The 21601-nt window shown below is 45.6% G+C and overlaps 2 protein-coding genes and 1 long non-coding RNA gene across 4 annotated transcripts in view; 2 read left to right on the top strand and 1 right to left on the bottom strand.

The window, feature by feature from the left end:
- The first annotated feature begins 197 nt into the window (after positions 1-197).
- On the top strand, positions 198-3597 carry TICAM1 (toll like receptor adaptor molecule 1). 2 transcript variants are annotated; one of them, XM_042887239.1, is made up of 2 exons: positions 198-303; positions 1267-3597. In XM_042887239.1, the coding sequence occupies exon 2, from the start codon at positions 1474-1476 to the stop codon at positions 3322-3324; it is 1851 nt and encodes a 616-aa protein (XP_042743173.1). In that variant the 5' UTR covers positions 198-303; positions 1267-1473; the 3' UTR covers positions 3325-3597. The 2 variants fall into 2 exon arrangements, with proteins under 2 accessions (XP_042743173.1, XP_042743172.1); XM_042887238.1 differs by lacking the exon at positions 198-303 and adding an exon at positions 374-463.
- Positions 3598-6374: 2777 nt separating this feature from the next.
- On the bottom strand, positions 6375-10762 carry FEM1A (fem-1 homolog A). The gene has a single exon (XM_042887237.1). It carries the CDS (start codon positions 10316-10318, stop codon positions 8270-8272), a length of 2049 nt encoding a protein of 682 aa, XP_042743171.1. The 5' UTR covers positions 10319-10762; the 3' UTR covers positions 6375-8269.
- A 486-nt stretch (positions 10763-11248) lies between these two features.
- Positions 11249-21601, top strand: part of LOC122188739 — a 31027-nt gene continuing 20674 nt past the window's right edge. Inside the window, exons 1-2 of the long non-coding RNA XR_006181638.1 lie at positions 11249-11390; positions 13744-13922. This is a non-coding gene — a long non-coding RNA (uncharacterized LOC122188739). The remainder of the gene's footprint in view (positions 11391-13743; positions 13923-21601) is intronic.

Below are 21601 nucleotides of genomic sequence, written 5' to 3'. Positions count from 1 at the left end.
CGTTACGGCTCATCCTCTGCGGGGGCGAGTGCAGCGGGGGGGGGCGCTGCTTCAGGCCGGGCTTCCTGCCCCGGCTCCGCAAGCGCCGCTCCCGTCCTGCCTCCACGGGGCCGCTCCGCCCCAGCCCTGCGGCCGAGCTCTGCTCCGCCCCGCTGTTCCGAGTTTCTCCGCTTCCTCGTATGCCAGGAGGCCCTGCCTGGGCAGCAGCGACGCCGGGCCCGGGGCAGCGCGGAGCGTCCCACTTCAGGCCCCATCCGCGACCCCCGGCCTGGCCCTGGAGGGTGCTGCTCGTGCGGGAAGGGGGTGCGTGGCGGTCTAGGGGCAGGGCCGAGGGCTCCGGGGCGGCGGGAGCGGCGCAGGTAGGACCGTACAGCCGGGGGGTGTGACGGGGAAGCGGTGCTTGTGGTGCGGCTCCGCGGAAGCGCTGCGCGTCGGGGCAGAGAGCGGCGGCCGAAGAGGCACGGTGAGAACCACGAGAAGTTTGGGGGCGTTTGGGGCATTTCGCTGAGTCACAAGGCGGAAGGGTATCAACGAGTTACAAAGGTCCCGCTCTGCTCTTTCGATGCCCGGCCTTTCATTTCTTCCTTCCCCCCATCGACTGTTTCACTGAAACGGTTTTCGTTTAAAGAGCCACCAACTTCCTCAGGTTCAGCTTGAACTCATTCATTAGGCAATTAGAGAATTTTTCTGAATGAGAAAAACAAATTTAAATTTTAGACTTTCCCCAGTTGAGAGCTATTTGTAAACACCCCAGTTTCCTTTATATGCAGAAAGCTGTTCACCAGGCTCTTTGTGGAGCTGCAGGTCTGCTATTCAATCTAACCCAGCTCAGTCAGCATCGGTGAGTGCTGCGGTTTAGGAGAAACCAGGGATTAGATACAGAAGGAGATCACACCAATGTCCACAGTGACATGAGGCAGCCCAAGAGCAGATGTGTGGGTATTCTTGGCCTTCCTGGGACTTGAAAGGGCTTTATTTCCTAGTTTGCCACTGCAAAGAGCGGCCCTGGAGGAGATGAGTGCATGGCTTTACCCAAATACATGATTAATTTAGCAGTGACTTTAAAACTGTTGTCTATAACGTGAAAAGAATGTGAAGAACTTACTCTTTGCTTAATAACAGAGTTGGAATTATGTGTGTAGCATGTCACATGTACTGGCATATTTGTAAGCAGTAAATGTGGGGGGAAAAAAAACAGAGCTCTGAGAGCCTGGGAGCTCTCTGCCCCATCGTTTCTCAGTATGTTCTCCCATGTTCTTCTCATAGGTTCATTTGCTCTGCTCTTCAGGACAGAGATAGCTCACTTCTGAGTCGAATCACTGAGCTGCAAAAAGGCATTGCTTGCATGGTACAGGAAGTACAACCAGGGCATTGCAGAGCACTGCGGGGAAATAAACCTTGAATCCAAATGCTGTAATATGCTTTTTCCATCCACGCTGCTACAGTCCATCATCTTGGCCACCAGCTGATGAGATGGCACAGAGTGCTGACGTCGAGCCAAGCTTTGAGGACATTTTTAATATCAACAGGGATGCTCAGAGGGACACACTCAATAGCATCCCGGTTGTGGATCAGGAAAGATGTGGCTCAGCTATCAGCACTGTGGATTCAGATAGTGAGTTTCGGACACTGAGATCTGATGTGAGCACAGGATTTGTCCGTATGACCAGCCCAAACAGCATGGCAAAAAGCTCCCCAATGAAGATTAGAAACACTTCAGACTTTTCAGGCCCACAGACCTTGCAATCCTCAGGGATCTCCAATTCCTTCACCAATCTCCTGATCAGTCAATCGCCAACAGCTATTTTTCGCACACCGACTCTTTCCTGTGAGTCCAGTCGGCTGTGTGAAGAGATCACCAGTGATACTGGACAGCCTGATGGAGAGAGACAGAGCCACAGCCTGCAGGAAACAGGCAGCCCCAGCAGTCATTCCACTCAGGACACAAATCCCCAAGTCCCCCTTCTGGGGAAGACACTGCAGGTCAGTTCCTGTCATTCATCTCTCCCTATTGTTGAAACACAGCTGCCCACACTTGGTGCTGTGGGCCAACCTGTTGAGAGTGACGATATTTCCAGCACAGTGATAGCAGAACCTCAGGTACCAAAAAAAAACAGAGACCAAAAGCAAAAATTATCTACAAGTCTTCCCTATTCAAGAACGACAATAAATACTGGTCCTGCTTGCATACCCATAGAAGACTCCTACATTCCAGCAGGCACTTCCAACTCCGCAGCTGCTTCCACTTCAGTTTGTTCCTTTCCTCCTCAAACCAATTCCTCTACAACCATTCCCCCTCCTCTTCAGAGTGTTCCTTACAGCGTACCATTTCCCACTTCCCTCCACACATCCGCCTCCCCAACTTGCCCTCCTCCTTTAAAAACTGTGAAAGCAGCATTAGCACCAGAGCCCAGTGGTGAAAAGAAAAAGTTCTTCACTTTTGTTGTTCTACATGCTTGGGAAGATGAGCATATTGCATGTCGCATCAAGGACCTGCTGGAGAACATGGGGGTGCCCAATGGTGCCACATTCTGTGAGGACTTCCTCATTGCAGGACACAACCAGCTGACTTGCTTTCAGGATGCTATGGAAAACTCTGCTTTCCTCATCCTTCTGCTGACCAAGAACTTTCTGTGCCACCAGTGTATGTTTCAAACAAACTCAGCTCTAATGGAGTCCATCCAGCGACCTTCCAAGCACAACTCTGTCATTCCTTTTGTACCTAAGGAGAATCCATTGGAGCGGAGTCAGATTCCCAGCATGCTCAGTGTGCTGGTGGCCTTGGATGAGAACTCTCCTGTGTTTGCCAGGACAGTGCAGAACACCTTTACCCCCGAGAAAATCAATGAAAGGAAGGCCATGTGGTGCCAGATACAGCAAGTCCAAGAGCAGAAAAGGAAACAAGAGCTATATCAGGATCACTGCCAAACACTGCAGAACTTAGGTGCTCTGACCCTTGGCTCCCTTCCCCAGATGTCTCCATCAGCAGTGCAGCTGAATCAGTCAAGCCTAGAGCAGCTGCTAGAACAGCTCCTGCCTCTCCAGTTATCCCAACAATGCCATCCTCCAACGTCTGTCTCTGCTGCCACACACCCACTTCTCCAGGCTGGTCATCCCACATCTGCTCAGCTGGGTCCCTCTCCTTCCCAACCACTTAATCTCCCATCAGGCCAGCACTACAGGACTGCAGATCCAGGAGGTGCCCATCCCATCATCATTCAACATGCTCGAATGGTTCAGATTGGGAACCACAACACAATGCATGTGGAAACTGCTGCACCAGGTCCACAGGACAGTGGGGAAGAATCCAGGGAGAATGCTTAATCGGAGATGCAAAAAGTCAGCTAGAGTCACCCACCCTTCATTTCAAACTCTAGACTAGAGAGATTCTGCTGGAAAAGGGACTATTCTAATTTCAGTGGGGCCTAATAGCCTCTATTTCTTGGAGCACAGGAGAAAAGTGCCTTCTTTTACAAAGAGGTTGTCATTTCCTCAGATTACTATCCATTTGCCTATTTTCCTTTAACCGAGAAAACAATTTTCTTGATTTTCTGAGGATTAACTGAAAGGTTTGATAAATAAATTTTAATTAATTTATATTTTCATTTCTCCAGTTGTTTCCTGTAAAATCAGAAAAGGGACAGCTGGGGATATCTCTGTATGTCTAGCTCTTAAGTGGAGGGGGTTGGGAGATAGCACATCTCGATTATGTTTCATAATCTGCTGCTGACCAAGTAATCTGAGGGAAAATCTTCTGAGAATTCTTTGGGGAGTCACTGTGGCCTCCTGTGAAGGTGCTCTGCACTGCAAGGTCACACTATTTTCTTCTGGCTGCTCTCTTTGCTTGTGGTTGCAGTGTGGCCTGTTCATATCGGTGCCTACTTTATGCACATGGCACGCTCCCCTTGATGCTGCTGTGCAGCACCATTTCCCCCAGCCTCACATCAGAGCTGGGAAAATTCATGAAACTTGCTTCAAAAACTTCTGAGAGGCTGTGGGCCTCTAGGCTGAGGCATCAGGAGATGACTATTCTCAGTTCTCCCCTGAAACTGCAAAGAGACAAGCTTTGTGTTTGTGAGATAGAATTCCCACATGCCCCTCGAGGCATGGTTTAAGAAAAATATTTTTAAGAAAACTCTGTTAAACTCAAAGGACCAAGATTATACACCAGGTATGAGGCTAAATAAGAACTCTACAGTAAAGCTGTACTTTGGGAAAAACAAAACAAAACAAAAACAAAAACAAAAACAAAAAAAAAAAAAACCAAAGGTAAAATGCAAAGGGGGGAAATTTGGAGAAAGTCTGAGAAAGCAGAAGCTGTGGGTTCTCCTTTATCTGTTTTTAAAAGTTCACAGATGGGATTAGGCCCTGCTAGACTGGCTGTTATACACAGAAATATGCTCTACTGAGATTATTCCTTCCATTTATTTTACCACCTTTGAGGGAAAAGTTTGACTCAAAACCAGAAGTGTTGAGCAGAGCATTACAAGAGTGAAGAAAGGCCAGTGACAGGGAGATATTCTGCAGGATCTGGGCAATGGCTCTATGAGGCAGACCTCTACTAGGCTTTTAGCCCAAGGATGGTATCTGAAGCACAATGCCAACCTGCTTGCTCAGCCTGATGGGTGTTGCCATGGCCATTTGCCTGTTCTGTCAGCAGAGGTCAGACCAAAGCCACCAGGTGTCTAGAAACTGTTTCCTCTGCCAAGCAGACTCAAAGTGACAGCAGCAAACTCCAGAGCCTACTGGCACTGCTCCAGGGTCTGTGCAAGCTGTAGGGCAGCTCACCCTACCTACTCCTCACCCTTGGAAGAGCCAGAGAGCTACCAAGTGCTCATTAAAGACAGCCTTCAGGGCCAGTGCAATTGATACACAGCAGGTGACTCCCATTCCTGATATTACTGCTGATATTTGTGTGCTCATGTCACTCTGAATACTTGCCCTGGTATGTTTCAAATCAAGAGAAGCCAGCCTTGTCTGGAAGCCAACAAGCAGGACTACTACAGGCCATCCTGGTCACGTACTATCCAAGCAGAGTGCCCAAAGGGTGACAGAAGAACTCATGAGTCTGTTCACAGAATGTCTCTCTATCTCCCTTCCTTGACCTCAAGGAAGGCTTAGCTCCTCCTGGGCCTCCTTGGCTAAGACCTAGTGCAAGATAAAGGGACAAACCAAAGCCCCCTCTGTCCTGCTTAAGAGCTGCCATCAGTTGCTGGCTTCCAGCTTTGAAACAGTTTGGCTTCTGTTTCTCACACTGACCTAATAATAAAGGATTAACTCATTTATGCTTTACAGAGCCTGCTGAAATTCTTGTGGTGGTTGCATTCTTTCTAAAGATGATCCTATTTTCTCTACATCACCTTTGTTAGAATAGGCATTGTATTACTGCAACATTGTCACACTGCAGTTGTGCAGCCTCCAAATCCTCTGAAGAAAGCATATACATCAATCTTGCTCCATTTATTATGCTTTCTATAAATTTTATAAACCTTGCAAACCTGGTCAGCTGGAAACTGCTCCAGTTTGTGAACAGTCACAACAAGTTTGCTTGGAGTGGAGAAACAGAGAAAGACACAGCAGCAGGCAGTAAAATACTCTGCAGGGGGCTTTTTTTTAAGCTTATTGTACACTGATTTCCAAGTGACTCAAAAGGTGTGACTGCCACATAACAGGCAAAGCCCTATTTCAACTGCAGCAACAAGTTCACTCACTCCACATTTTCAGGGCTGTCTTTGTTCTTCCTCATCATGGAAAGGAAGCTTGTCACTCTTTGTTTTCACAAGAGAACATACACGTGTTTGTGACCTTCTGATTTTTCCCCTGTGTTTCTCTGTGAAGCTGAGAAATGCTCAACAATGACCAAGCTATTGCAAATTATTTTTGAGGAATGATCAGTGAAGGGAAAAACTTTCAAATATTTTATACATCTTTTCCTTTCCTGCCCAGGGAAGGCTATTTTTGAAATCCAAATGATTGTTTTGAAACTAGCTCCAGAAACTTTAATTATTTTGTTTTGCTTTTCATCTGCCACTGATAGCTCTGGAGCTTAAAAACAAATTGATGACAGCTACATTGCATCCCTCTTCCTGCCTGTCCTGACTGTGCATAAGGCTGGTAATATCTGAGTCAAAAGATTATAATCCCTTCCTACTTCATTTACATAAGACAAAGCAAAGTATATAAAGATATGTCATTCAAGTATCAGCGTTATCCCTTTTCAGGGGAAATGTTTGCATCTGCAGTGTAGATTAACTCTTCCCATGAGTAAATTCAGATGAAATGAAACAGAATTACCATATCCACAAACATACCATTGCTACGAAACAAGGAGTTGAAAATAGAGGCTTACCAGCAAGAAGTCCAAGGCACTTACATCCTAGCAGCCATTTTTTTGTTTTATTATTTAAAGTTAAGAGCACTCATCAGCTCACAAATTAACAAATTCCATTCCTGCATTTTAGATCAAGTTTCAGCCAAAATTAGGGGGGAAAAATGCAGCAAAACTACATGTGAACTTTACATCTCAGTAAAAGTTAGAACTCCTTACTTTATAAATAGAACTTATAGTTAACACTGCAAAAATGTAATGGCAGATCTCTAGTATCTTTAAGGGGCAGAGAGTATTGGATTATTGAGGTTTATGAGTATGCTGGCTTATACATACACATAGAGAAGCTTCAGAAGCATATAGCACATGGCTGTTTACCAGGGTTCTGTACTCCCAATCTTGACATTTCTCAAAAGCTGAGGCAGCTGCTTCGCCTTCAACTGTGCTTTCCATTCTGCCCAGACCAAAAAAGGAGCCAGAGGGCGCCAAAGTCCCTCCTCCTGCAAGAAGATAAACTGCTTGAACAGCATCATGTTTACACCAAGAAGGGTTCTGCTAATGTAGGCAAATACCTACCGCAAGACTACAAATTCAAAGAGAAAAAAAAGTTGCATGCAGATTCTAATTAGAGAAATGAGCTTGCCTAACAGTAGCCAGATGAGATTTCAAATTCTATTCCTGATGTAGCACCGCCACCCTCAGTAAATATACAGAACGAATCAGAAGCCAAAAACAGATATTAACAATCTACTTCATGCGGGTCTTCAAAATGGGATACTAACAGAGCCTCCTGGGTTGATATCAATAAACCCAGAAGGTGCCCTTAACTTACATTTCCTTCTTCTTTCATACGGACATGCTACACTCACTGGCTCAATTAAAAAATCCTAAGCACTACCCACACTCACACTGTAAGTACTTCCCGTCCTAAAGGGGTTTACCAGAATACATCCTCAGAGATGGTTAAAAGTGCATAGGCTGGGCTCTGAAACTTGGCTATATTCATTCTGTACAGCTCAGTGTGATCACCTGCTGAGCTCTGGAGCTGAAGGACCCCGTTTGGGAAATGGAGTTAATGTGTGCAGAATGGGCAAGGCAAAAGCTTGAATTCCAATTAGCATTTTGTTTCTGAGGTCACAGGTTTTCTTCCCCATTCATATCAATATCTTCCGATGAAACTGTAACCAGAACTGACTTTACTATATCTTACTTGGATTGAAGTAGTCTTGCAGCATAGATAGGGCCTGGCTCTAAAAGAGAAAAAATAACCCATATTTATGCACAATCATCGAAATCTTTAACATCACTTCCTACATGGCCAACCAAGGAAAAAAGAAAACAAACAAACAAAAAAATGATCAGCATACCCAGCCCTACTGTCATGCAAAGCAACTACCTCAGCAGAGAATAAGCCACTTTGCCATCAGAGCAGTACTGTATCAAGTCTGAGGAGGGGGCAGGGAAAGAACTAGATGGAAAATACTTTATTCCCCTCTTGCATTCCTAACTGTTCAATTTTTGGGATGGAAAGGGATAGAGTGCATATGTGACATGTAGCTGCTCCAAAGCTTAATGCTGTGTTAATTCTGCACTAATGGGAAAGGCAGCAGGTCCCAGGGATCTTCGTTTTCCTTCCTCCTCAGGATAAGATGGTTCGTATGGAAAAACGCAGGGGCTGCAGCCTTCTCTGGATACAGTGCTCTATGGAGATATCTAGTACCTGAAGGTGGCAATGAAGGATAGCCATGAGCTCTTGACCCTTCTCCTCCCCTACCCCCGCACTCGCCAGCTTGCCAGTGACAGGTAAGGACAAAGCTTGCAGCCCATCAACACAAAACAGCCTCTGACACCCAGACAAAGATAGCCTTAAGTTTCAGGCTGTGCTACTTCCTGGGGGCGAAGTTAGTGCCAAGAAAGGCTTGGGAGTTCAGCTCTCCCACTCTAGTGTAGTTCAATGAAGGCTTCCAGCTCCTCAGGGATGAAGCCCTTGTAGGGAATCTTGTGCTTGTCCAGGACACGAGCAGCAAGGCACTGGAGGGTGATGTAATTGAAGGGCTGCATCATGCTCTTGGAGAGCAGCTTCTCATCCAGCAGCTCATAAGCAGTCTGCTTGAAGGCATTGGTGGCATCCATATGGGCTCCAGCCTCCATCAGTGCACTCATGATCAGTGGGCAGTTATTGCGAGCAGCAACATGCAGCGGGGTGTTGTTGTCATAGTCACGGCTGTCTGGGTCAGCCCCACACTCCAGAAGCAAGTTAACAACATGAAGTGATGGGAACTTGCCCACTGGGTAGCGTCCCACTGTCGTGGTATCTTTGTCCACAGCCATATGCAAAGGGGTGAAGCCATTCTTGGCTCGAGGGCTACACTTCAGCAGGCGGTAGATAGTTTGGCGCTTCTGGTGCTCCTGCTCTGGGGTGCATTCCACCTTCTCCAGCAGGAAAACCAGGTGGAGAATAATGGCCAGTGTCTTGGTGAACTGTGCCGAGTCAACTACAGGATCCTTGCCATGCATAAGTGCTCTCTCTACCTCCCGGACACCTTTGCTCAGTACTCCCATGAGATCAGAGAAGCCCAACTGGGTAGCTAAAGTGCCTTTGGAGCGGTCCTGAAGCACATAAGAGAAAAGCTCAGCAAAGGAAAGGAAACTACTGGCTGTCATAGGGCTAAGAGGCTCCAGATTGCCTTGCTGCATGTCAAGAGCATACTTCCACAAGTTAATACAGCGTTCAAAATTGCCTGAGTCAGCATAGACAGCCCCTCGATAGCGGATATAATAGGAGGTGTCTGGGTGCGAAGGACCCAAGATGCGCTCTCTAATGAGCAGTGCCTGCATGCGCATCTCATCTGGATCAGTAATCAAGGCTTCTAGCTCCTCCAACGAACTTACTTCTCGTGAGTAATCGTATGCCAGCACAAGCTGCCTTGGTTCAGGTTTAGGCAGGTACTGCCCACCCTCGTATCGAAGCTCCATTGCCCTTCGCCAATACTTGTGGGCTCCCAAAAGGTCACGTTTCTTATCCACAAATGTGGCACCTAGCAACTCCAGTGCCTCCACAGCAGCCTCTCGAGTGCAGAACACATTAGGAACCTGCTGGTCATCCTGACTGGAAGCTGATGCACAACATCTCTCATGCTGCTCTTTGTCGCAGCCCTCAGGAGTTTTCCGACCAGTGCTGCAGCATCTCTGATGGCTCCCACCCAAAGCACAGGTCTCGTTTTGGTTCCCTGCAACATCCTCTTCCTCCTGCTGCATCCCTCCCTGGATGAGATATTCTACAATATTGGTATGCCCAGTAACACTGGCAGCCAGCAGAGGAGTCATGCCATAGCCATCTTTCTCCATGCGGGCTTTGGAGCGGAGCAGTAGCTGCAGGATCTCCAGGCTGCCTGACTCTGCACAGTCATGCAGGGCCGTGTTCCCCTTCACGCTCCTGCGGTTGACATCAGCCCCTTTCTCCAGCAAGTAACGTGCAATCTCCCGGTGCCCTTTGTAGCAAGAAATCATCAAACAAGTGTGTCCATGCCGGTTCGCTACCTCCAGGTCAGCCCCGCGCTCTCCAACCAAGTAGCGCACAATCTCCAGGTGCCCGTCGAAGCAGGCAGCCCTCAGCGGCGTGGAGTTGGTCAGCGTTGTCTGGTTCACTGAGGCACCATGATCCAAGAGACTGCGCACCACCCCCAGGTGCCCGGCAGCAGATGCGGCCCACAGCGGCGGGGCCCCCTCGATGGTTTCTCCATCGAAGTTGACAGATCCACCCTCTTCCACGCGGGCCCCACAGTGATCCAGGAGGTACTCCACCACCTCCAGGTGTCCGTGGCGGGCAGCGATCAGCAGCGGAGTGCTCCCACCCCCGGAGCCATCACCTCCACCAGGCCCTGCTGTCAGCGCTTCCAGCTCCTCCCGGCTGCGGCTGCCCAGCAGCTTCTGTAGCAGCTTTAGCTTCCCATCGCGGGCCGCGTTGTACACGGCCGTGCGCAGGTCCATGGCGACGGGGGCCGCGATGAACGCGTCGGCCGCCTCCTGGCCATGGACCGGTTCCGCCTCTGCGGACCCAAATCGGCCCCGGGACGGGGAACGGGCGAGGGCGGCCCCCGGCGAGAAGGAGCCCTACGGGAGCGGAGACATTCGGCGAGACTGCCCTTACCCGACGGCGACAACCTTCACTCTCTTCGCCCAGCCGCCATCTTAGGTTGGAACGCGAAACAAAATGGCGCCCGGACGGCTCCGGGGACGGAGATGGAGGGAAATGATGGGAAATGTAGTCTCGCGCCCGGCAGGCAACGCGAGGGCTGCCCCGTAGGGACTCCGTCTCCCGGCACGCAAGGCTGAAGGGGCCACCACAGCCTGCGCCGAGACTCCGTGCAGGATGCTGTGTGAAATGCAGTCCGAGCAAGGCACAGAACGCAGCCCTTCCCCGCGGATTCCAGGAGTGCCGAGGCCGCGTTACCCGGCGCACCCCGCGCCCGTCAGCGCAGGGGCTTCTGGGGGAGGAGGAGGGTGGGAAGTGGTGGTGATGGGGGTGCATGGTTGCGGGGCGGTCGCAGTGAGCGCCGCGGTTTCCCTTCCACAGTGTGGATTAGACGGGATCTGGCGGTGAGGGTCGCAGCTCTCAGAGGGAAAGCAGAGCGGTTGGGGAGAGGTGGGCCTGGCTCTGAGTTGGTCAAAAGGCGGGAAAAGAAAAAGAGTCGCTCTGTGCCGGAATACCCTGAGAGCCCCCAGCGCGGCCTGAAGCCTCAGTTTCTGTGTAGAGCCGATAGGCTTTTGGCATCCAAAACCCTTCCGTAACCTTACGTGTACAAATTTCATTGGGGGTTTAATTTCTGTTTCGTTCCTTGAAGTGATTGAACTCCAAAAGGCTAGAGCTGCACGGCGTCAGGCTGTGCATTATGAACTGCTTGCGGTTGGCAGTGCTGTGGACGGACAAGGTCTGCCCGCGGCACGGCGCTGTCAGAGCAGCGCTCTCAGAGCGCAGGACACAACGTGCAGCTTTATCTGTGCCCAAATGCTGACGCGGAGCGAAGCACAAATATTTAAGGCCATAAACACCCTGGTTGAGGTTAGTAGAGCTTGGGTTACTAGAGCCTATTTTTAGGGTGCAAGCCAAATTTAAGTTGCTCAAATCTTTATATGGGGAATTGGTACCAGGTTTCTCCTGTTGTGTTTTATTTATAGCGTTCCTCTCCTTTCCCAGTAAATAAGATTAGCTTCATTATTTCTATTACCATTACTTAGTCTATCATTGTTATTGTTCAGTCCATCCATTCTTCCACCCATTTAGGTCTTGTCTGGAATTATCTAGGATTATGCTGCTAATGCATGTCGCTTTCACACAGAATATAATTTTTGTTGCTTAGAAACTGCTTTTGCATAACAGACAGTGTGGGCCTAATTTTCACTTCAGCAGCTGTTAAAGTCACTGGGAGCAGCAGGTGCTCAGTGCTCCTGACAGCCAAAGCCAGTGTCTGTGACAGAATTCCCACACAAAGTTGGGCTGCATGCGTGTGTCCTCTGCATGAGCAGTGTGCTTGGGGACAGAACAGCTTCACACTGGAAAGAAAACAAGCCAAGTTTTCCAAGCACCTTGGATGTGCATGCTGTGCAAGTGCTGTGTGAGGACAGGAGAAGTGGCTATGTGCACTGGAATATTTGCTGTGTGACTATCCTAATGTTCCCTCTGCAAATCCACACCTGTGTTCACAAGCTAAAAATTGTGTTCGCCTATGTAAATAGTTGTCAGCAATGAGTTTGGACACAGGTGGTCCATTTTAATGGGGTTTCGTGTGTGTGTGCATGCACTAGCTGACTGTAGAATCATAGAACCATAGAATTGCTCAGGTTGGAAAAGACCTTAAAGATCAGCAAGTCCAACTGCAACCTAACCATACTACCCTAACTCTAACAACCCTCTGCTAAATCATCACATCCAAATGGTTTTTAAACGCATTCAGGGATGGTGACTCAATCACCTCCCTGGACAGCCTATTCCAGTGCTTAACAACCCTTTCTGTAAAGAAGTTTTTCCTGGTATCCAACCTAAACCTCCCCTGGTGCAGCTTGAGGCCATTTCCCCTCATCTTGTCACCTGTCACCAGTGAGAAGAAACGAGCCTTGCTCTTGCTGTAATTACCTTTCAGGTAATGGAAGAGAGCAATAAGATCTCCTCTCAGCCTCTTCTTCCCCAGACTAAATAGCCCCAGGGCATATTCTCCAAGCCCTTCACAAGCTTTGTACCCTTCTTTGGACCTGCTCCAGCACCTCAATGTCATTTCTGGATTGATGTGCCCGAAACTGAACACTGTACTCACAGTGAGGCCTCACCAGTGCCGAGTACAGGGGCAGGATGACTTTCCTGGTCCTGCTCACCACACTATTCCTGATACAAGCTAGGATGCCATTGGCCTTCTTGGCCACATGAGCACACTGCTGGCTTATATTCAGCTGGCTGTCCATCAGTACACAAGGGTCCCTTTCCACCAGGCAGCTTTCAGTCACTCCTTCCCAAGCCTGTCGCGTTGCCTGGGGTTGTGGCCAAACCGCAGAACCCGACAGTTGGCCCTATTGAAATTCATACAATTTACCTTGGCCATTGATCCAATCTATCCATGTCCCTCTGTAGATCCTTTCTCCACTCCAGCAGATCAACACTCCCTCCCCTTCAATTGCACTACGTGCAACTGAACAGCTGAAAATGTGAACAGAACATGTATGTGCTTGGCTGTGACGTATACACAGGTCTGTATCTCTGCTGGCGAGCATCTGTGTGTGAAAGCTGCTGTTTTTGTGGCAGGTCAAGGCACAGACACAGGCGGTGTGACACTTTCTCTCCCTGCAATCTCTTTGTGTTGCTATGGTGATCAGATGCACTCACACTTTTATCTGAGGTATCTATTAGCTGAAGCTCCCTATTCATTTCCCCTCCTCACAATGCATATGAAATTCACTGTAACAATAAGTAAGCTTGTTAGCTCCCAAATGTATATCAGAGCCTTCCTCCAGTTCCTGGGTGAGCTGTTAGAAACATCACATCACAGAACTACTGCTGATTAAAATGTGCTGTGGTTTTTGTTTTTGTTTTTGTTTTTTGTTTGGTTTGGTTTGTTTTTTGTGGTTTTTTTTTTGTTTTTTTTTTGTTGTTTTTTTTTTTTTTCCCATGAATAAAGAAAATGCTCAGTAAAGATCGGAAGCATAGGTATGAAGTAGATGAGCCATGTACACCCTGACCCAGCTGTGAGTGGATTATCTGGTTTGAGAGGTCACAGAACATGTTGGTGACTGTGTTACATCAACTTGTCTTGCACTGATGTGCTGCACTGGGGCAGGATTGGGCTGGGAGAGAGGCAGAAACCAGAGGCATTCTGGTCAATTTCCCTTGACATTGGTTCTCCTGTTTTGTTTGACTTCTTTTACAGTAGTCACCACCAAAACAATTAATGTCAAACCAGGGTCCTTCCCAGGATGCCTGGAAACATCACCCAGAGATGGATACTGTCTCCTGAATCAGACTGGCATCGTAAGTGCAGCTCCCACTGATACAACACTGAAGAATAGATCTGCATATAACGTCCCATCTAACACAGTGTGCATCTGGGTGAGCAGGATCTGGGTGAGCAGGTCTGTTGCATGGGCTGGTTCCTGCATCCTCATGAGTAACAGTCACTACTCCTCCTTGTCACAGAATCTGCCAGGAAACCTTCACAGGCTCCTAATGCCATGTGGCTCTGAACACCTGGCATTGAAGTGAAGGACTGGAAGGTATCACATCCCTCATCTATAGAATACGTCCTCCACATGGCCCTGGAGACTCCATGATTTTGACTTTGTAGGGTAATGCAGATAAAGCCCCAGCCAGTGTTCTAAGACTACAGAGGGAACTAAAAAACCAATCAGAGTAAAAGAAGATAAAACATGAGACATTTTGACAGGGCTGCTAGACTGTATGGCAGGAGGGTTACTTTTTTTTTTTTTTTTTTTTTAACTGCCATTTCATATTCCCTTTCAGACAAGTTGAATTATATAGTACTGGCTGCTGAAGGAGTTGCATAATTTTTTTCACAGAAATAATGACACAGTACTTAAAAAAACAAAAAACAAAAAACCAAAAACCAAACCAAAACAAAACAAAAAAAACAACAAATGAATGGATCACTAAAATGTTGGGCAGAGACTTTGGAAATATAGGCTGAGACCGTACCTTTGCTAGAAACTTTTTCTGACTGTGGGCTAGTCATTTAACCTTCCTGTGTCCTATTTCCCTGTCTGTAACGTGGGAATGAGAACTGTTCTCTATCTGTCTTGCTTTCTAAATCTTTAAACTCCGAGTTTAAAGGTTGCATTTTCTGTGCTTATAGGGCAACTAAAATCAGTTTCAATTCTTGATAAGGTATCTGTGGCAACCATAATATACAAAGTAGATAATAATAAAAGAGCTTGGCTATATGACATGGAACACAGTTTTAGCATGAAAGGATGGAATGTTCCTCATCCAGTGTTAAACATCTCTTTCCTCAAAATGTTGACAAATTTGGATCTGTGCTAACATATAAACAACTTGGGAATTAGGTTTGTGCTGATTTACTGAATCCCTGAGTTACTTTTTAGGACTGTGAAGGGATAACTTGGATTCCTGCAGTTTTCTGTAAGGTCTTTGTACTTAGTCTGTCATTACACCAAGAGCTAACAGCACTCTGGGTTGAGATCCTCATTTTTTCTAAGCTTAAATTTAGGTTTTAAATTTAAGTTTTTTTAATCAATCTCTGCAGCTTTTAGGGGATTGTCTAATTTTCAGAAGTCAGAGGAAGATAATCTTTTGCTACTAAGTCCAGAGAAGGCAAGATCTGCTGTATTTTTAAGTAACTACAAGAGAAATTTGCTGTACAAAGAGAACAATTCTAAAAATAGTGAGAAATGGCGCCATGACATTAGCTGGAACAATGACCCAATACTGAACTTGCTGCAGGGGCCTTTGTCCTGTAACTACCTTCATCATTAAGGCTTGTGATGACATTATTTTCTGTGCTTATACAGGGCATGAGGCCATTGCTACCTGGAAGGAAGGATTTTTATCAGACTGCATGAAGTGAGCAAGGAGGAGAGATATGTTGGGTAACACTAAATCATCAAAGTTCCATTTAGATTAGACACCAGCCTAGCAATTTCAGCATTAGTGGTTGCACTACTGTCGTCCGATTTCTTGTACCTTTAATATATATCAGTAGAAGGGTAGAAGAAAGGGAGAGTATGTCATTCATCTTATGAAACAAGATCTTTTCTTTCATACTTCACCAATTGGCAGCAATTTGTACAGTTGTTAAATTCCTTTAGCAGTAAATTTCCTGGGAAAATAATTGCTCTGCTCCTACTTACAGATTATCTGAGATGATAATAATAATATCTTGGGATTTGGACCCTTTCTCTTCCAAATTTAAAGGAGAAAAAACTAGCTTTGAGGCAGATGGCAAGGTAGAAAAGCATCAGATTTGCACCTAAGAATTAGGTTCAATTTGCTTTTAATGTACAATCAGTTTCCTTGGGAGTGGCTCAACAAGTTGTCCCCTCCTCAATTGCATGCTATCATTCTCCTTTGCAGCATGTGGCTCCCTGGTAGGACAAAAGCCATGAGGAACATGCAGTCTTCTAGACAGACAGAGCACTCTTAGCCATCTTCCTAAGAGGTGAGAATTGCTATTTCCTTTTACAAGGTAACAAATAAGGCAGAAATAAATAGAATAAAAAGTTGCAGCAGATCAACAAATATTTAGGAAACAGAACCTAGGAGCTGTTCAGTATCAATTGGACACAAAGGATGAGGACCCACGAAGAATCTGGATACAAGGACTGTAAAATATGTTTGTAAACTACAAAACAGATTGTTTTGGAGGTCAGTGGCTGTCTTCATCTTGCAGTGGCTTTTGAGTATCTTCAAGAATTGAGGAGGGCTCTTCAACTTCTCTGGGCTGCCTGCTCTAGGGCTTGGTCACCCTCAAAGCAGAGAAGTGCTTCCTGATGCTTTCAGACAGAATCTCCTGCGTGTCATTTTTTCCCCTCAGCCTCTTGTCTTGGGACCACTGAAAAGGGCATGGCTCAGTCCTCTCTCACCCTCCCTTCAGGTAATAACAACGACAAGTGTGCCATGCTGAGCAGACAAAGAAAATATAGCTCCACCCACCAAATTATTAGAGACATTTCAGTACTTACTTTTCCCTTTGGCCTCAGCAGGATTCTGGAATTCCATTTTCACACTTAAACATCTCTGCGAATAGAGCCTCTGGCTGGTAATGAAAGTTTACTTGTTTTGATTTTTGAAACCCTGTTGGAAGCACCAAGATGGAACTTCAAAACAAGCAGAAGCTCTGAGTGCTCAGCAGACCTCAGCTGCTGAGGTTCAAACCCCAAGTCTGCCACAGAAATACTGTGAATTCTATTAAGTTAGACACTTAAGATTCCTCAATCCACAGTATGAAGATAATGATAGTTGATCTTGATGTGAAATTGCTTTAAATCACCCGAAAGCAGGTGATTGCTGTACTTGGAGAGAAATACTCAATACTCAAGGCCCCACAGTATGGTTCTTCATGGACACTCCTCCTGTAGCTTCACTCAGAGTCTAAGCCTGTCCAGTCAGCAGTCTCTTCCTACCAGCAAGGGTGAAGATCTGTGCTGTATGGCAGGCTATGATTTGTTGTCACCTTTATAAATCAGAACAACAAAATCACTAGTCTTCCACACAGAGCCAGACCACAGAGAGCAGCACCTCCTTGTCAGGGATATCTTCCTTCGTTTCTTCTTCTCTTATCCTTCTTCACTTGCTCTCATTCATTCAACACTTGTGTCTCATTTCAGAGATGGCTGCCAGACATATTAGGTGGTGCAAAAACCAACAAACAAAAAAACCATAGTGTTCTTTGTGAGATCATGTCAGATCTCACTATAATCTTCTATCCAATTTGGTGACTGTATCTATGACTTTTTGCTCCATTTTCTCACCCAGCAGACTGTATATACGTATAAAAATTTGGGTCATGTTTTTTTTTTCAGGGATATCAGAACTCAGCAGGATCTCTTTCTTTCATACCTGTGATAAACTTCTCCTGGAGTGCTCTGTCAGCCTGCCTATCTCTCTGTTGTAGTTTAGTCTGACTAAAATAAGTAAATTCAATATATACTTGGGAATGCTAGAGAAAATGAATCAAGCAGCAAGGAAAAAGATAAGAAAATGATAGCACTGAGTTTCCTGGAATCCTACTGAGAGACTGATTTAAGCAAGAAAAATAAAATCTTTTTTCTGTTCCCTTTTCTCTGATTTTGTTGAAGAGCGATCTTCATTTCACCCCAGGTTTAGTTTTGCTCCCACTCCCCAGCTTTTGCTGTTAATACCTTCTATATTTCATGAATAATGCATGAAAGGACAAGGCTGGCTCACATCCAAGGAAAGGATCTTGCTTTATTCCTTTTGACTACCATTGTCTGATTGGGGCATACTTCTCTCAGCCAGTAGAATCGGACAAGGGATGGTATCCTTCCTGTTGCCAAACTAAGACTCTTAAACATACTTCTGTCAGCAGTTGTAAAAAGGAAAAACGAAGAACAGTATCCTCCAGCAGCCTCACCTCTGCAGAGCTGCTTTGGTGAAAGGTTTCTTGCATAGAAGGAGAAAGAATTTTCAGCGAACGAAGAATTTGCTGGTTCTGGCAGAGATTGTGCCCTACTGAGCAAGGACCAACCCTTCCACTCTCTCCCTCTCTCTCCATTTTAAACATATGTGCTTTCTATGGACACTTTAATCAGATTCCAGATGGCTTGTTTCAGTCTGGGGATTTGTGCTGCTCAGGAGATAACAATCCATTGTGCTAGCCTAGGTGGTAAGCATGTTTGTAATAGCTTGAGCTGGTACCAGGAGATGTCCAGGTGGTCTTATTTAACAGAGGGTATTAGTGATACTGCTATTGTCCAGGAAATCAGATAAATCTGAAGTCCAGGTGTTACCCTACACCACATTTGTGTAATGACTGCCAACTGCCAATTTCTACCTCTATTAAAACAGAGACTAAACATTGCAGAAGGGACACTCCTGGCTGATATTTTTTGGAACGAGATTGCCATTATCCACAAACTTCCTGGTGCACATCATTTAAAGTGCAAAATTTAATCTGAATATGAAGTAGAACATTGGTGAGCATGCACCCTTTGCTTATTCTGACTACAATTTTACTCTGCTATGTGCCTCTTTTGGCCTGTGCTTGAATTTCCTAAATTAAAGCATCTTCTCTAAAGGGCAGCAAATCTTCTCTGCCATGCTACAGAGCATACCCCAAAACAAACAAAAAAAAAAAAAAAAAAAAAAAAACCACTTCAGTGGGGCAAGACGATTTTTAGAAATAAATTGGCCAGGACAATTCAGTATTCTGCCAAGAGTAATTGGAAGAGAGAGTGAGAATCGTGAAGATCACTTATGAACTTGTGTGAGAGAAAATGGTTCAGAAAGTGCTAACTTAGATTGCAATTAGAGTAGAGTAGAATAGGCTGGTCTGTAATAGTTTGGTTGGAAGGAACATTCAAAAGTCATTTAGTCCAACTACCCCATTTCAAGTGACAACTCTTTACAATTGTTCTGGAACTGCGCTCTGCCTAGCAGTGATATACCAGGTTGGCAAAGGGATTTGCCACAAGTTTTCACTAGACAATCACATAATAAGCAAGAGAAGTAATTGGCTTGAGCAAGGGAATGAGGTTCTCTGTTGATTTTACCGGTATGCATTCCCTCTTAGGAGCACGGTATTTAGTAGAACACATAAATTCTGTCCGGACGCAGAGGTGTGTGAGACTTTTGTCTAGACTTCTGATAGAGAAGCTATCTCTGTAGGGCCATATTTCTCAATGTGATATTTTTTCAGAATGGGACCTGCCACTTGTAGTTTGTCCCAGAGATTTCAACAGTATGGAAACTTATGCCTCCTTGTAATTGTGGTAGGTAAAAGCCATAGTGCTGAGAAGCCTCTTTAGTTTCTTTGTAATTGTTTATATAGATCAGGTCTAAACTTAGCTACCAAACACGGTGAAAAAAAGCCTGATTAGAAAGAATAGGGAGTCAAGAGCTTAGCCTCTAGCTATCTGAGAAGAGGCTGGCTTATCACAGAGAGATCCCCAGCTGCACTTACAGGCTGTAAATTAAACAAACAGTATTTTCTGTATACCCAACCACAGGGATGGTAGAAAGAACAGCGTGGCCTTATTGCTGTTATTTCCTTTGGTTTCAGTCTCTCTCCTACGCCACTCACCTCTTTCTGAGACTTGTGTTTCCCACTTTACCCGATTTGTTATTTATTACAGTGGTTTAAAGAGAGGCAGGGGAAAAATGCTCAGTGTAAATTATATTTTGAGCTGTTGTGCTTTGCCTCTTTGGTGGCTAATAAATCTCTCTGGCAATGCTCCTCTGTATAGGATTTGTCATTAAATGCAATTAAACAAACCCTGCAGGTGTCCATGATCAGACCTGCAGCAGCCCATTCACAACTGCAATGTTATTATCATCCTGACAACAAAACACCAGATATTTCCTGAGCTCCTCTGATCGATGTGCTTGCCTGACTTGCAACTGGAGGGAGGAGAGAAGGGGGGAACAGAATCGTTCAAATGCTCTTTAGACTTATTGATGGAAAAGTCAAAAGGCTACTCAGCAGTGAGAGGGAAGGAAGAAAAAGGGTGAGGAACAGGAGGGCTGGAAGGAAGAAAAAAAGAGAGAGACGAGTATTCAGGAACAAAAATATGGAAATAACGCAGTATATCACTTGATATTCACCTATCTGATGCTTTTGTAGACTAGAATTTAGGAGAGGGATTTGGCACATGATTCTTCTCACATAACTGTAACCAACTAGCAGTTAGCCATTCAGTGTTGACTTATGTAAGTTTCCTTTGTAGCCGGCGCAAAAACTAATCTCACCCTAAGACTATGCTTGGTAGACTGCTTTCTTGTTCAGATGTATCTGTCTGTCTCTCTTAACTGTAGCTGAGCTTCAGTGAGTTGGTTCGATCATATTTCCACTTAATTATAAATCTCACCCTTAACAGCCAGAGGAGTTGGCTTTTGCTGAATACACATTCCTTTGTCTTCGTTCACAAGGATGCAGTTCTTGGTACAGCCACCAGGACAACATGCTACAGAGACATCACTAATAGGAAGCGGATGCAACAACTTTGCACCAGCATTGATGTGTATGTGCTCTGGCAATTGGGGATCAGGAAGAAAGTCCTGTGGCTTATTTCAACCATCCCAGCCAGCCTGAACAGAATGAAGTTTCTATTCACAAGGGACTATTTGCCATCAAGTTCAGCAAGAGAGAAAATTTTGCAAACAGCAGTCAAATTATTCTGCCTGAATCATTTTTCTCAGCTCAACAGGTTGCTTTCACCCCAGAAATTCTAGTTTAGTGCAGTTTATTGCTAGGGCATATATAGAGTTGCAGTGAAAAGGGATAGTTTATATTAATGTAGCCCCTTGCAAATGCGTAGTAACACAGAAAGACTTAGATTGGATAAAGGGATTACTTGAGTAGGCTTCAGTAGTGTGTGTGCATAGGTTGAGTGTAAGAAATAATTCTATTGTCAGAGTCTTTAATTATACAGAGTAGATGTGCTATGTCTTTATAGCTTCATCTGAAATGCCCTGTAGGGGAAACAGGATGAAATCCTGTTTAATGGCATCAAATATGAAGTTCAGATTATGGCAAAGGAACTAGGATTTGTTATCAGTCCACAGGCTTCAGGATGGCAAATCTCTTGGACCATGCATCTATATCACTATGCAGCTCTAGTCTTTGGCTCCTTGATTGCTAGGGCAGTCCAGATTTCTGTACTAAAGAATGACCTCTTTTCCTTACTCTTCTACTCAAACACTGGAGGATTTCTCTCTGCCACTTTTTGTGCTCATCTTTTTTCCATTGTATTATTACCTGACCTGCTGATTTGTGCCATTAGCAAGCCAATATGCAGTTATTTGGTGACACAAGTCAGTGCTGCTCTGTGCTGACTTTCAATAAACTAGCAGAACTTGCACATTACATCACTACACATCACGGATTTTGGCCCTCAAGCGTGGTATGAACTGTAAAATCCCTGGACAAAACAGTGGTTCCACACCAGTGGTCCTTGGACCAGTGGTAGTCTGCAAGGTCATGAAAAAATCCACTATTACCAGCAGTATTAAGAATAAGTTCATTTTGCATGGCTTCACAGACAGTACCTAGGAGCATCTGAGTGTGATAACAGATC

This window comes from Lagopus leucura, unplaced genomic scaffold, assembly GCF_019238085.1.
Source record: "Lagopus leucura isolate 7727_CA_CO unplaced genomic scaffold, USGS_WTPT01 Super-Scaffold_100076, whole genome shotgun sequence".
NCBI classification, from domain to species: Eukaryota; Metazoa; Chordata; class Aves; order Galliformes; family Phasianidae; genus Lagopus; species Lagopus leucura.
This window is presented reverse-complemented; position numbering and strand designations above follow the sequence as displayed.